This window comes from Hemitrygon akajei, chromosome 17 (assembly GCF_048418815.1).
Source record: "Hemitrygon akajei chromosome 17, sHemAka1.3, whole genome shotgun sequence".
NCBI lineage: Eukaryota > Metazoa > Chordata > Chondrichthyes > Myliobatiformes > Dasyatidae > Hemitrygon > Hemitrygon akajei.
In genome coordinates this window covers 36,960,965-36,977,881 of record NC_133140.1, presented here as the reverse complement: position 1 = coordinate 36,977,881, position 16,917 = coordinate 36,960,965, and the positions used below count along the sequence as shown (strand labels likewise).

The window sequence follows — 16,917 nt, the reverse complement described above, 5'->3', positions numbered from 1 at the left end:
ACCACTGCTGTCCAAAATAAACTGCTGCATGTCTCAAGTTTGAAAAAGTTGATCTTTTTGGCAAAAATGCACACCGCTATGTTTGGAGGAAATAGGGCACTGCACACCAATACCAAAACCTCATCCCAACTGTGAAGCATGATGGAAGGAGCATCGTAGTGTTGGGCTTGAAATTCTGCCCTGTGTTCGTTTAGGAAGAGAGACAACCAACACCGGAATATTACAAAACTTGGGTTTATTGCAGAATTCGTAACTGGCACAGCGAATCGACGGAGTCGCTGGAGAAGGCGCGTTCCGACCTCCCCTTACAATCTGCTCTTATTTATATCCCTTTTCCCCCCAGCACAACCCCCCGCTACATATTAGGTAACATCGGGCACTTGTGTCCATCTTATTGGCCCGATGTCATACACGCACGAGTTACCTGTTTCTTTTGTTTACTGAATCGCGTGACACTAGTAGTTTCGGTGTAGCGGAGTCCCCAGTTTCGCTTCCCCCCTCCCTCTCATTACGTGAGCCACTCCTGACCTGTAATGGCAGTCTCGAATTAACCCTAACAGTAGTTTGGGGCGGGTTTGCTGCCTCAGGGCCTGGACAGCTTGCAATTGTTGAGGGAACAGTGAATTCAAAAATAGTATCAAGACATTTTACAGGAAAATGTCAGGGTAGCAGTCTGTCGCCTGAAGCTTAATGGAAGTTGGATAATGCAGCAAGACAATGATTTGAAAGACGAGTAAATCAACAACAGAATGGTGAAGAAAATTTGTATTTTGAAATGGTCTAGACAAAGTCCTGACCTTAATCCTACTAGAAACGTTGTGAAGGACCTGAAGTGAGCAGTTCATGCAAAGAAGTCCAGCAACATCCCAGAGTTGAAGCAGTTTTGTAAAGAGAAATGGCATAAAATGGAAACATTTGGTTGAAGTTATCGCTATACAAGAGGGTCACACCAGTTACTCAAAGCAAAGGTTCACATACTTTTTCCAACAAATACATGTAATATTGGATAATTTTTCTCAATAAATAAATGAACAAGTTTAATGTTTTTTGTGTTATTTAATTTGATTCCCTTTATCTAGCTTTAGGACTTGTGTGAAGATCTGATCACATTTTAGATCATATTTATGCAGAAAGAGAAAATTCTACAGGGTTCACAAGCTTTCTAACACCACTGTATAATTGATACAGTTGGACTCCGGCAAATACCACTTCTTGAAAAAAGTGTGTGATTTCACAATATTTAAAAAAAAATTACAGAGGATGGAGATAGATAGTCTTTGTGACCTGAAGTTTTTTTTCCTATTTTAAAACTAAAACTTTTTGTGATGGCCTTTTTGCTTTGCTTTTTATAGAATACAATGACAAAACATGCTGAGAATTGCAGTGGGCCAGGAGGAGAAGAAGGTGATGCAGTAGAACGCAAGAAGAGCAAGGGACGAGGAAGGAAGCGAAAAATGCAATCCAAGAAAGGAGACTCTTCTGATAGTGGTAATATTATATTCATCAGTTCTCAACATTTAGCTCCACAATCTTGCCTTAATCAAAAATCATCTGTATTATCTCTACAGACAATAAGATTGGCAGTATCTTTGAAGCATTGCCATTCCATCTGACACACTAATGTACATGTTTAAAAATTAAACATCTAAAAACAAAATTCTTATACAATATCTAGGGTGCCTGAGACTTTTGCACAGTAATATATGTTAGTGTTTTGATCTAATTAAGTTCCATGTTTTTCAGTGGTATTCACACCTTTTGCTTAAAAAATGCTTTTTTTTTTTTACAAAGTTCTATAATGTCTACTCTGTTTAGTGACTCATAATGTGAAAAATTCAAGTCTATGGATTGATTCATGTTATTCTACTCATTGTGAATAGCAATGTCAGACTTAATATAACAGTAAAAATATTATGTAAAAGAGCCCAAAGTACAAAAAAATGTTAAAAGAATGTGTAGACTTTAGTCCAGTGCTAAACTGGGTATGCTTGAATATTCCTGTTTCCATTATGTTACTTTTGCAGATGAAGATGATACTGCTGAACCTGAACTGGATGGTGATGAAGATGATGAGGCAGATGTGAGCAAGCCTGAGAAAGAGGAAGAGGAGGAGCAGCCCATTGTAGAAGTCATCCCAATACCTACGCCAGCCAAGAAACGAAGGGGTCGACCACCTGGCAAAACTAATCAGTCAAACAAGAATACTGGTATTCTGCTTTTTTAAAGTTATTCATGTAAACATACTATGCAGAAGTATCCTGTTTTTGGTGTAGCTTTGACCCTGTTTAAATGTTAACTGTAGTATTAATGAGCCACAATCATATCACATATAAATTCTGGATAGCAAAATTTTGAGCATCAGAAGCTAGCTGTATGTTCCATATTTATTCTGAGCATGAGGCCATTAAGGACAACTCAGGTGACACCCAGCTGATACCCTAGTTGGGACAGATAACTTGATGAAATTGATTTGTTTGGCTTGGTTCCAGACTGAGCTGATGCTGGGCCTAGAGCTTGCTTGTCTGTCTTTGTTTTACATATAATTTTGCCTTTGAATGGTTTGATGTTCTTCAATAATATGTTGACAGCATTAACCGTGGATTCAGTCTGTTGTCATTGATCAGCATAATAGGTTCCGTTTGCTGTTATAAAACAAGCGAGCCTTGGACTTGACAGTACTACTACTTGTAAGATTGTGTTATGCTAATTTAAGATATTCCTTTGCATCAGTCATTGCTTTGTCAGTGAAGGCCAGTGGCATAGCCACTATTGGGATTCCTCAGTCTCTGATTCAATGACTGTCAGTTCTGGCATATGATAAATGTACAAACAAGAGAAGCTGATAAAGGGTCTTGACTCAAAATATCAACAGTTTACTTTTTTTTCACAGATGTTGCCTGGGCTGCTGAGGCCCACCAGCATTTTGTGTATGTTGTGCTGATATTATAAATGTACCTGTCTCTGGACTGAGGATTTCCTGAATGGAGATTAGGGAAAAAAATCTTTTTCTACTCATTTATACTTACACTTTTTAAGAACAATTTACATCCTTTAGTAATAGTTTTCATTATGTACGATGTTCAGAACATATATGAAGTTGAAAGTTTCAATCACCTACTGAAGAAGAATAGCCCTTAACTCGGCAGTGGAGTTATCGGGGCGCCATCTTTTGACGGTGTTTCTTTCCGTAGCAAGCTATTGTTGGTTGTGAAGACATTTCTTTATGTGAAGCATTTTTTTAAAAAACAAAAATCATAAGAATCTCTATGTTGAATGGGGATCATCATTCTCTGAATTTAGTTAAGAGTGTTAGGTTTTTGGTTACTAAAAGAATCAGAAGAAAAGTGATTGGACAAGAAAGTGGAGCAGGATGAGCTGTGATTTTATTGAATGATGGAGCAGGCTTAAGGGGTTCTTAAGTTAGTGTTCATTCATTATGCAGGTTAAAGAGGAGAATTTGTGTTATATTCTCTAACCTGAGGAAATTAAAGAGGATTAAGCAGATAGTGAGATGAGTTAATACATTTGGTATGACCCAGAGTGAGCATCTTGCATTACAAACTAAAATTCACAAATATTTAAAATAGAAGACTGAGAACTGATAAGAAATTAATTTGTGAAAAATGGGAAACCAGGCTGTGTAAAGGTGCAGATATTGGTGTTGTACAAAGGAGTGATACTAAATTCCTGGCACTTAACTATTCCGGAGGAAAAAAACCCTGACTAACTATTAACAAACAGGTCTGTCATGGCTATTCTTTAGACTTGATTGACTTGGTAGTATGAAACAGCTGCAATTTTGACATTTTGTTTAAGGAAAGAATATCTAATTTGTCAACCTGCAGCACTATTGTGTCTCTTTTCAATGTAAAAAGATAGTCCGTGTAACGTTTGCTTCTCCTTGTCCAGTTTCTTCTTGGAATGAAGTACTTTTGTTCAATTCCCCAGCTTCCAAAGCATGGTTCTGTTCAAGACACATTTACGTATGGTTTTAATTTTGTTCTATTTTCTGAACAGGAACGGGTCAACAGTTACAAGAACCTGGAACTACAACTATTGAAAACATCATTGTTGAAATAAAGAAAGAGCCTGAGGCGGAAGATGTACAGGCACAAGCAGGAATTGAGGCTCAGAATGGAGACATCACACCAGAGATGATCCTTAGTATGATGGACCGGTGATGGAGGAAGGCCAGGCATGCTAATAATATGGCCCTACGGAATAAAATAAACATGTATTTTTTTGCTTTGACACATGCTTATATGAAATGATTTAGGCCATTTAACCTTTTGAGTACTAGAGAATTTTTCATCAGGAAGCTAAATGAATATAGTCTAGTCCCTTCATATAGCATAGAATGCTATTTATGAATCAGAAAATTGTTATTTTATTTGTCAAAAATGTCCCCAATATGTTTCTCTGAATAATTTCTCAGTACTGAAATGGTACACCATGAGATGCTTTGTACGCTTTATGTACACTGGCCAGCAAACTAGTTTGCTGTCCTTAAATAACAATTGTGTACAGTATCTGTGCCGTCGCTCCTTTTGCATAAGAGGAATGTTTCCTTGTGGCACGAAATATTGTGATATATATATGTTGCAAAGAACAAAGGCTATTTTTACCATAAAAATCCTGCCTTACTTAAGAGGTGAGTAGGTGGAAATTTGACTTGTAGTTAACTTTAAATACAAAAGAATTGTGAATTTTTGGAAGAATAGCTATGACTTTGTGCAACCTGATTATAAATGGTAAGACAAATTTTGGTTTCTTTTGCAATAGTTGGATGTCTCACAGTGCAAATTACTGATTGCAAATCTTTGTGTTACTGTTAAATTAAGTTCCAACTAAATGAATTATTTTAGAACTGACCACCCATAGTAACACTGACGTTTGTTGTGTGTTTGCCTTTTTTTTGTACAGGGCATCTCAAAAATGGTCATGCTTGTTGTAGATAACTTTTTTACATTTTAATCTTTTCTAGTGATTATGTATCAAAAGTGCAGGAGAGTAACATTTTAACCACTGCTTGAGACGTTTACAGATTATTTGTCACAAAGAGTCAAACTCTTCCGTGTTTGTGAATATGTGCAGAATCATGTAAAAAAATAATTTGCAAATTGAGCTGTTCAGAGCAGAAAATGTCAAATTGTAATGAGCACATTCACAGCATACTACAGATCCCTTTAAAGTTGCAGATTTTAATGTTGTAAATTTTAATTACTTATTTCCATTATAGGTTGGTTGTCTCCCACCTATTACTTTTCGCTTCTCTGAACCTCATGTATCTGATATATTTGTAAGAGGGCATGATGGAACTAATCCTTTAAAACTAGAAGAAGGCAGAGTTCTGAAGATTGATTATATCCATTTGTGCTTTGTGATGCAAAATAAAGTAATATGAAGTTTGCGCTGTTGCAGATACGAGAAAGATGTGCCACAAAAGTATGTCAGAAAACATGCTTTATTTGCTGAATCAACATGAATTTTTTTTGTTCTAGATGAATTGCAATTAAATCTGCTTTCTGCCCCTTTTTAGCATTTGACTCTGGGTTGATTTTGTTTATTTTTATTGTGGCTGTACTGTTTTGGTAAAGGACAGGGAGTCATGCTGATGAGGAAGCAATGTAAAAATACTCTTTCAATGGGTTTGTGTAAGCTAGGGTAAAGCATCTAATTAATGTAGTGCTGTACAGCTGGTAAATAAACCATTTACCTGCCTTTCATGTGTTGTTTCATTTTGGTGAATTTTTATTGCATTTGCATATTCATTAATTGATATTTGATATTTAAAATTTTTGACTATAAATAGCATAATAGGTGACTGAATGGCTGTTTTTATAATGGTTCATAAACACTGAAATTCTGCTCTACTTTGCAAATTTAAGCAAGCTGTATTTTCATTTTATCTGAGATAATGCATTATATTCAGATTTGCTATTAATAAAATCCCACACTAGATTCTATTTTCAAATGCATCTCAGAAAGGCTTGTAGAACAAAATTTTTGAACTTAATAAAGACTCTGAAATTCAAGGGCTTATTCCACTGGCACTGCTGCTAAGGGATTGAAATAAAAAATATATATAATTAGTTTGTTGAAAAATGTTTGTTAAACAGTCATTTATTAACCAAGAAGAGACTAATTTTGTATATAATGCATTACATCCTGGTGTATATTGAGAATGTGATTAATTTTTAATTAGTTATTGAAGTGTAGATTTTTTTGCCCTTCATTAATTGTCAGAGTGTGGTGCTGCTTTGTTACCTTAAAACTGCTGCAGTCCTTTCCCACTGCCACTAGGAAGTTTTTATTTATCGTATCAGTTGGGCATTTTTATAGCTTAGTAGCTTGGGCATTTTAAAGGGCAGTTAATAGCTGACTAGATGAGATCTGAAGCCACATACATTCGAGATCAAGTAAGGACATGATATTTCCTCCATCTCTGGAGAGCAACCGTGATCCAAATATTTTTAATCTGTTGGTGACAGATTTTATGACATGTTATTTAAATCCTCAGATCTGAAGGTGAGATTTATCTATGTTTTGTATGATCAGTTGTCCATGGATACATTGTTATTATTTCAGCAACATGACCAAGTGTTTGAACAGTATGTTATGGAAGTATTGTGGGGTATACTTCTGGATTCATTATGGAAGATGTGCGTGTCTAGTTTTCAAGAACATGCAGTTAAAGGATTGTGGTTTGGAAGTGCATCAAAATCTACAAGTTGGTACTGAATTTGCAATAACCAACTCTACATACTGAAAAGGATTAAGTTGTGAAAGATAAATATGATGAAAATCTTTTTTATTGTACCAGTTCAAAAGTCCAACAGCTATGTTGTTGCTTGCAGCTTTTAAGAGAAAATGAATCTTCAACCATCTGGGATGGCATTTCATCAAAACATTCATGATATGGCCAGTAAAGTGATGTAACATTTTCTTCCAATGTTAGTCAGGAAAATAATAATTTATAAATGGGATTAATTTTTCAAACACTCTTTATAACACGCAAAAGGATAATTTAGATTTCAAATGTGCAAAACCTCAAGGGAGGAGCAGGTTGGAATTACTAATATTAAAATTTGTTTTCTTTGACCCTTGTTCATAAACAAGCACTAACCCTGTCTGATGTCAAGATTTCAATTTGTACTGTTATTACACATAAATGAAATTCTGAAGTTGTATGCACCAGTTCTTGCCTGTGCAATTTTAAAATATTGAAGAGCTTGGTTTAAAAAAAACACAAAAATGGAAAATCTCATCTGGAAATAAACTAGATTTACGTTTTTATATATTTGGTTTATATTTGTATTTGGAAGTAAGTAGTCATTTCAATCTTTAGTACAGATCATAAGTTGGAGGAAAACTGCCGTAAACTTTTCAAGGAAGTGGTAGTAGGACAGGAACAACGGAGCAGAACCAGCATGGATTAATGAAATGAAGGACATGTTTGACAAACCTACAGATCTTTCAGGTGTTAATGATCTGTATCATTAAGATGAAAATGTCAGTTTGCTGATAATGAAGGGCTGAATGACAATGTTAGTCATGAAAGATACAAGGATCCATGTGACACAGTGCCTATATAAAGAATTCATCCTTATTGTTTTACAACATTGAATCAGAATTGATTTTTTGACACTGGTCAACAGGAAAAGACTTCCCTATGAAAGTGAAAACAGGTCTTGACAAAGTGATCTAAATTAATTATAAATATCAAATTAAAAAATAATTGCATAAGTATTCACCTCTTTAATATGACACACCAAATCTTCACTGGTGCAGCCAATTGATTTTAGAAGTCACATAATTAGTTAAATTGAGATCACTGTCAGCAGTCAAGGTGTTTCTGTTGATTGTAGTAAAAATACAGCTAGCTGTACCTGGAAGGACTAACTGCGTTGAGTCAGTATCCTGGCAAAAGCTATACCATGAAGACAAAAGAACACTCCAAGCACCTCCATGAAAAAGTTATTGAAAAGCACAAGTCAGGAGATAGATAGAAGAATTTTCCAGGTCACTCAATATCCCTAGGAATACAGTTAAGTCAATTATCAAGAAATGGAAAGAATATGGCACAGCTGTATATCTCCTTAAAGCAGGTTGTCCCCAAAAACTGAGTGGCTATGCAATGTATGACAGCTGGAGGAGTTAGGATCTTCAGTGGCTGAAGCACGAGTGACAGCATACAACTGTTGCTCAGGTGCTTCACCAGTCACAGTTTTATGACAGTGGCAAACAGAAGGCCACTGTTGAGAAAAAGTAACATGAAATCTTGGCTAGTTTGCCAAAAGGCATGTGGAGACTGACGGCAGCTGGGTAAAGGTTCTGTGGTCTGATGAAACCAAAATTGAGCTTTTTGGCCATCAGCCTAAATGCAAGGTTTGGCGTAAGCCAAAAACCACACATCAAAAGCACCATCACTATCATGAAGCATAGTGGTGGTTGCATCATGCTGTGGAGATGCATTACTGAAGCAGGCCTTGGCTTGTGAAGGTAGAGGGTAAAATGTAGCAAAGTACAGGGAGATCTTGGAGGAAAACCTGATGCAGTCTGCAAGAGTACTGTGACTGGGAGAAGATTTGTTTTCCAACAAGACAATGGCCCCAAGTACAAAGCCAAAGCTACACAGGAATGGCTTAAACACAACATTAATGATCTGGAGTGGCCAAGTCAGAGTCCTGACCTCAATCCAATCGAGAATTTGTGACTGGACTTGAATAGGGCTGTTCACTCATGATCTCCTTGACAGAGCTTGAGCAGTCTTGTAAAGAGAAATGTGGAAAATTCGCAGTGTCCTGAAAAGCAAAGCTGATAGAGACCTATCCACACAGACTCAAAGTTGTAATTTCTGCCAAAGGTGCATCTGCTAAATACTGACTTGGTGTGAGTAATTATGCAATCAATTATTTTGTGTTCAGTAACTATAATAAATTTAGACCAATTTGTAGATATATGTTTTTACTTTGAGATGAAAGTCTTCTTTTGATCAGTGTCAAAAAAAAGCCAAAACAATTCCACCTTGATTCAATATTGTAAAACAATAAAATATGAGAACTTCCAAGGGGGAGCGAATACTTTTTATAGGTACTGTAGAAGACTGAGTAAAAAGGTATGGGCACTGCTGATGAAATATAAATTCTGGAAATGTATCTTCCACCTTGGTAGAAACAAAAATAATGTTTTTAATGAGAGGTTGAAAGATACTGGTGTTTAGAACTTGGATACCCTGGTACATGAATCACTGAAAAAGTAACATGCAGGTATTGTAAAGCCTGTGTAATGTCACTGAGTAGTGGATTCTGATTATACTCCGATTCCCCAATATTAAGCTGGGATCTCTCTCTCCAGTAAGACACAGTAAATGGTAGCACCCTGGACATTGTAGAAAAAGTTTTGCAGGGACATTGTTCCTTCATCAGGTGTGCTAATGAGTACAAGAGTTGAGGTATCATGTTAAAGCACTACAGGATGATGGGAAGGCCATGCTTGGAGTACCATGTATAATTCTGGTTGCCCTACAATAGGAACAATGTAATTAAACTGAAGGGAGTGTGTAAAACATGGATTTGCAAAGATGTAAATACACAGGCTGGGGAGCTTGGGTTGTATAAATGGCGGGATATACTCGGAGCACACACATCAGTGTCCTCACGAAGGGTCTTGGCCCAAAACGTCAGCAGTATCTCCTGTAGATGCTGCCTGGCCTGCTGAATTCCTCCAGCATTATGTGTGTGTTACTTGGATATCCAGCATTTGCAAATTTTCTCATGTTCGTGATTGGGACATACTAGGATTTTTTCCCCCGTGGAATGTAGAAGGCTGAGGGGGTGACCTTACCAAGGTGTATAAAATCAGGAGGGATGTAGATTATGTGAATAAACAAAGACTTTTTCCTGGTGTGTGGAAATTTGAAACTGGATGGTTTAAAGGTAGAGGGCAAAGATTCCAAAGGAACCCGAATGGCAACATTTTCACATAGAAGGTGGTGAGTATATTGAATAAACTGCCAGAGGAAGTGGTAGAGATGGGTACAGTTATTTGGATAGTGACATGTATAGGAAAGGTTTATAAGAATATTGACCATATGCAGATAAATGGGACTAGCTCAGTTTGACAATTTGATCGCCATGGATGGGTTTTCTAGAAGGTCCATTTTCAGTCTACAACTGAGCTCTGAGGTCCCTTTATGGTTAACAGATTCAAGCTTTGGTTCCTCTTGACTAAAGAAAATAAGTAACAAAAAATATGTAAACAACAGTTGCTCCTTTTAATTTAAAAGAAGGCTATATTTATGTAATGTCGTGTGTTATGATGAAAATATGTGGTCATTTGTTTAAGATTTAATGCTCTTTTGAAATATGCAAAATTGATGTAACTCTGACAAAGTTTGCAAGACATTACTTCCTACAAAGAGAAACCCAATAGCATGAATGGCAGCGATGCTTCACTACCAGATGAACTCAACACCTTCCATGCCGGCTTTGCAAGGGAGAACACAACTACAGCTGTGAAGATCCCTGCTGCACCTGATGACCCTGTGATCTCCGTCTCAGAAGCCGATGTTAGGCTGTCTTTAAAGAGAGTGAACCCTCGCAAGGCGGAAGGTCCTGTTGGAGTACCTGGTAAGGCTCTGAAAACCTGTGCCAACCAACTAGCGGGAGTACTCAAGGACATTTTCAACCTCGCACTGCTATGGGTGGAAGTTCCCACTTACTTTAAAAAGGCAACAATTATACCAGTGCCTAAGAATAATAATGTGGGTTGCCTTAATGACTATCACCCAGTAGAACTCACTTCTATAGTGATGAAATGCTTTGAGAAGTTGGTCATAACGACTGAACTCCTGCCTCAGCAAGGACCTGGACCCATTGCAATTTGCCTATCGGCACAATAGGTCAACAGCAGGCACAATCTCAATAGCTCTTCACATGGCTTTAGACAACCTGGACAACACAAACACCTACGTCAGGATGCTGTTCATTGACTATAGCTCTGCATTTAATACCATCATTCCCACAATCCTGATTAAGAAGTTACAGAACCTGGACCTCTGTACCTCCCTCTGCAATTGGTTCATCGATTTCCTAACTGGAAGACCACAATCTGTGCGGATTGTTGATAACATGTCCTTGCTGATGATCATCACTGGCACACCTCGGGTGTGTGCTTAGCCCACTGCTGCACTCTCTATATATATGTGGCTGTGTGGCATGGCGTAGCTCAAATACCATCTATAAATTTGCTGACAATACAACCATTGTTGGAAGAATCTCAGGTGATGAGAGGGTGTACAGGTGTGAGATATGCCAACTAGTGGAGTGGTGCTGCAGCAAAAACCTGGCACTCAATGTCAGTAAGATGAAAGAGCTGATTGTGGACTTAAGGAAGGGTAAGACGAAGGAACACATCTCTCATAGAGAGATCAGAAGTGGAGAGAGTGAGCATTTTCGAGTTCCTGGGTGTTAAGATCTCTGAGGAGCTAACCTGGTCCCAACATATCAATGCAGTTATAAAGAAAGCAAGACAGCAGCTATAACAACTAGGAGTTTGAAGAGATTTGGCATGTCACCAAATACACTCAAAAACGTCTATAGTTGTACCGTGGAGAGAATTCTGACAGGCTGCATCACTATCTGGTAATGGAGGGGCTACTGTACAGGACCAAAAGAAGCTGCAGAAGGTTATAAATCTGGTCAGCTCCATCTTGAGTACTAGCCTACAAAGTACCCAGGACATCTTCAGTGAGTGGTGTCCCAGAAAGGCAGCTTCAATTATTAAGAACCTCAAGCACCCAGAGCATGCCCTTTTCTCACTGTTACCATCAGGTAGGAGATACAGAAGCCTGAAGGCACACACTCAGCGATTCAGGACCAGACTCTTCCCCTCTGCCATCTGATTCCTAAATGGACATTGAGCCCTTGGACAGTACCTCACTTTTTTTTTAAGATACAGTATTTCTGTTTTTGCACGTTTAAATTTTTTTATAAATTTTAAAAATTCATTAATTGTATACTATAATTGTTTTCTTATTATTATTTTACATTTTATTATTTTATTATTCTTTTCTCTCTGCTAGATTATGTATTGCATTGAACAGCTGCTGCTAAGTTAACAAATTTCACGTCACATGCTGGTGATAATAAACCTGATTCTGAGATCATTTTGATATTGGAATTGTGTTAGTTACCACTGGCAGCACAGTAGCATAGCTGTTAGCTATATTCTGTTGCCGCGACAGCAGCCGGGTTCAATGACACCTCTGCCTGTAAGGAGTTTATACATTCTTGCCATGACCACATGGGTTTGCTCCCACATCCCAAAGACGTACGAGGGCAGGGTGAGTAAGTTGTAGGCTTGCTATGCTGCCACCAGAAGCATGTTCAACAAGGCACCAGCACATCCTTGGACCCTTCTTTCGATACCAAGGAACATGGAAAAATGTAAAGGAATTCTTTTGGTGCTTCTCATTTGATTTTCAATCTTTTTTTATTGAATTAAAGAAAGGATAGATACAAGTCAGAGAAGTTATCTCAAATACATATTTCAATAAAAGTACAAACAAAGAAAAGAACATACCCTGTCAAAATCATGTATAGTATAATATTGAGCTAATATAAAAAAAAAACCACAGCTCCTCTTAACAATTCATGGAAAAAAAGACTCAAAATTACTATTATTGAGAAAGAAAAAGAACCCACTAAACTAACCTAAAACAAAAAAAAAGAGGGGACCGGGCAGTTCATTTTGAGGATATAATTTAAAAAAAAGGAAAAATCCTTCTGGTCAAATCTAAAACTTCGCAGAGAGGAAAAAGAGATTACCTAAAAAAACTTTTAAAAAAAGAAAAATTAGATCATTGAATGGAAGGTCACCAGGTTTGCTCAAATTTAAAAGATGTATCAAACGCTTCTAATTTTCTCCAAACTTAAACACGACATAATGGAGGAGAACCAGAAAAAAGCAGTAGATGGATTAGGATCTTTCCAATACAACAAAATAGCTCTCCTAGCCAATGAAGTTGAAAAAGCTATCATGCATTGAGCAGAACCTGGAAAATTTCCTCCTTCCTTTGGAGTAATCCCATAGATTGCTGTAAATGAATTAGGTTGTAGGTCCAAACCTATGACTTTTGATAATGTTCTGAAAACATCTCTCCAAAAATTATTTAACTTTATATAGGACCAAATCGTATGAGTTAAGGGAGCCGCATCAGTGTTGCATCTATCACAGGTGGGATTTATATTAGAAAAAACATGCGCTAATTTATCTTTTGACATATGTGTACTACCTTGAACTGAATCAAGGAGTGATGGGCGCAGATAGATGAATTGTTAACTAAATGATAAATTTTATTCCATTGATCATCTGAAAGTGACTCCTGAAGTTCGAATTCCCAAGCACGTTTAACCTGATCATCAGATATCATTCGTAAATTCATTAGCTGTTTATATATAATGGCTATCAATCCTTTTTGAAATGGTTTAAGCTGAACAATAACATCTATCATATTTGGTAAATGAGCAAATGGGTAATTCGGTAACAAATTGCATAAAAAATTCCTAACTTGTAAATATCTAAAAAATTGTGCATTAGATATATCATATTTATCCACTAGCCGTGAAAAAGACATTAAACAATCCTCTAAAAATAAATCTAAAGAAGTTTTTATTCCCTTAGTTTTCCATGTTAAAAAGGCCTTATCCAGAATTGATGGTTTAAAAAAATAGTTAAGATGGATATTACTAGAGAGAACAAAGTTACTTAAGTCAAAAAATCAGTGAAACCGAAACCGAATTTTTAATATATGTCTAACAATGGGACTAAAATCTGGTCTACCAATCCTAGGATTGGGAAGTCACTTTGCAATTTTGTTATTGATTAAATTGCAATATTCCTTATAAAGTCAAAGATTGATACATCAAAATCCCTAGCAAAAGGAAATTAGTTTTTCTTTTAGATAATATCACATGGAAGAGAAAACTAGATATATTCTGCCTATTTTGTACAAATGTGCCAGGAATTCTGAGATATTACAGCCCATTTAAAGTTGCAAGTAATATATTACATTTGCTCAAATCTACTGTATAAAAATAGAAGGTAGAAACTGACATTAATTTTCTCTGCTATCCAACTGTAGCTTTAAATTTATGGTCAATAATGTACTTTAACAATATTTTAAGAACTTCTTGATGTTTCCTTTCTATCTCAATAGGTTTCACTACTTTGTTAGCCATGCTAAAAAAATCTGCTAACCTGCTATCATTTAACGTTGTTTTTATTGAATGATTCCCACTTTACTAAGACAACCCTGTTCTATTAATTTGAGAAGTTGGATGTACAGTGGAATTTTATGAGACTTTTAATGAAATGCTTACATCACATCTTTGTCAAACTTTCACTGCTTCTATATCCTCTGGGAATCTTACAAAAACTTTTTATGAGCCATCAGTTTCATTGATTCCTAAAAAAGGAAAAGATCTGTCTGAATGTGCCTCCTATAGACCAATTTCCTTATTGAATGTGGATTTTAAAATTCTCTCTAAGATTTTAGCCAATAGACTTGAAAATATTTTCCCTACTGTTATCTCAAATGATCAAACTGGATTTATTAAAAATAGCTATTCATATTTTAATATTCAAAGACTGTTAAATATTATTTATTCTCCCTCAGTTAAAGAATCGGAATGTATTGTTTCTCTCGATGCAGAGAAAGCTTTTGACAGGGTGGAATGGCCTTATTTGTTTCAGGTTTTGAAGAAGCTTAATTTTGGTCCAGGATTTATTTCCTGGATCAAACTGATTTATCAAGCCCCGATGGCTGTGGTTATAACTAACAATCAAAAATCTCCTTATTTTAGATTATATAGAGGAACCCGTCAGGGTTTCCCTTTTAGTCCTTTATTGTTTAATTTGGTTTTAGAACCACTTGCTATCGCCCTTAAGGATTCCAATTCTGTTCAGGGTATTAAGAGAGGGGATAAAGTACATAAGGTTTCACTATACACAGATGATTTATTAGTTTACATTTCAGACCCTAGGAAATCTATTCCCTCTATGATATCCATATTTACTGAATTTAGTACTTTCTCTGGATATAAATTAAATTTACATAAAAGTGAATTTTTCCTATTAATAACTATTCTGATTATTATGATCTTTTAATATTGCTAAAATTATTTTGCCTATTTTGGCATTAAAATTACTAAAAATTTTAAAGGTTTATTTAAGTATAATTTTCTTCCTCTAATTGAATATATACAACAAACTCTTTCCAAATGGTCACCTATGACAATGTCGTTAATTGGTCGATAAATGCTATAAAAATGGCAATTTTACCGAAATGTCTATATATGTTTCAAGCTGTTCCACCCTTTGTCCCGAAAACATTCTTTGATAGAATAGATTCTACGATACTGTCATATATCTGGAATAATAAGAGATCTAGAGTGAGTAAAACCTTTATTACAAAAATTAAAAAAAGATGAAGGCTTGGCATTACCAAACTTTAGATTTTATTACTGGGCAATTAATATTCATGATATTACATTTTCGATTTACGGTGTAGATAATCAGGACTGTCTTTCGTGGCTGGACTTGGAGGAGAGCTCGGTAAGGGGGTTTCTTTGGCTTCCTTACTGGGAGCTCCTCTTCCTTTTCCTCTTCTTTTTTCTCTTCCATGTGATATTATCTAAAAGAAAAACTAATTTCCTTTTGCTAGGGATTTTGATGTACCATTCTTTGACTGTATAAGGAATATTGCAATTTAATCAATAACAAAATTGCAATGTGACTACTTTTCCTATATTTACTATAATTGACTCCAGGTAATCATGGAGCTAAAAATGACAAGGTTTGACAATTTATTACACGCGTCCACAATTGAGAGGACATTGCATGACATAATCCACTATGTAAATTCAGATACCAGTGCCTTAAATTTTTGAAGTATCTGCTTGAATTTGGCAAACTACAGTAAGTTGGTATTTTTTTTAAAGGGTGAATTTATGTTGTGATTCAATGTTGCCAATGCAGTTGGGGAGAAAGGACATATGAGTTAACGTAATACATTACTTGCAACTTTAAAGGGGCTATAATGTCTCAGAATCCCTGGCACATTTGTCCAAAATAGGCAGAATATATTTAGTTTTCTCTTCCATTCGACGCTATCTAAAAGAAAAACTCTTTCTAAGGAGTTTCTATGTTCTCCCTGTGAATGTGTGGGTTTTCTCCGGGTGCTCTGGTTTCCTCCCACAGTCCACAGATGTACAAGTTGGTAGGTTAACTGGTCATTGGAAATTGTCCTGTGGTTAAGCTGGGTTAAATCGGGGGTTGCTGGGCAGCACAGCTCGAAGGGACTATGCTGTGCAGTACTCAATAAATAAATAGATAAAACAATGGTGACACAAAATTGTCCAAATCATTCAAAGAATAATACACTTTTACAGTAGCTTACATAGTTTCAAAGTTGTATTCTATAGAGTGCATGTGATTGATGTTTATGATTGATTATGATGAACAAGTTAAAATCTTTTTTACACAAACCATCACAGGATTAGATTTTGCAATGCTTAGCCACAAGATGGCGCTAAAGCTCTAGCTGTGAGCTCGTGCCAATGAGGCGCGTAAAGCATTGCTGTCTGGAAATCCACCTGCTTCATGCTATTCCTTACCACACCTCCTGCCCACCCCCACCCCATCCTTCAACCCTCAGTTTTGCAATTGAGTTGATTTCATTTAACCCCATTAATTAAAGTAGGTAATTTTGACAAGTGCAAAGCCTCACAACACAACCTTGATTGCCAGTAGGTGCCAAGCCTGGTTGCTATTGTTTCTTTGTTGTCACCTTGAATCAATCCATCGTCCCTGTTCTTACGCTGATATCTCGATTAAGTGTTGAATTCATCCTCT

General features: G+C 36.4%; 1 protein-coding gene across 3 annotated transcripts in view; it reads left to right on the top strand.

The window, feature by feature from the left end:
- The window catches only part of ctcf (CCCTC-binding factor (zinc finger protein)), a 33,130-nt gene extending 27,404 nt beyond the window's left edge, over positions 1-5,726 (top strand). For all 3 annotated transcript variants that reach the window (XM_073069925.1, XM_073069927.1, XM_073069926.1), the window contains exons 9-11: positions 1,353-1,488; positions 2,025-2,207; positions 4,018-5,726. In XM_073069925.1, the coding sequence (XP_072926026.1) occupies positions 1,353-1,488; positions 2,025-2,207; positions 4,018-4,181 (483 nt within the window). In that variant the 3' untranslated portion in view covers positions 4,182-5,726. The remainder of the gene's footprint in view (positions 1-1,352; positions 1,489-2,024; positions 2,208-4,017) is intronic.
- The last annotated feature ends 11,191 nt before the right edge of the window (positions 5,727-16,917 follow it).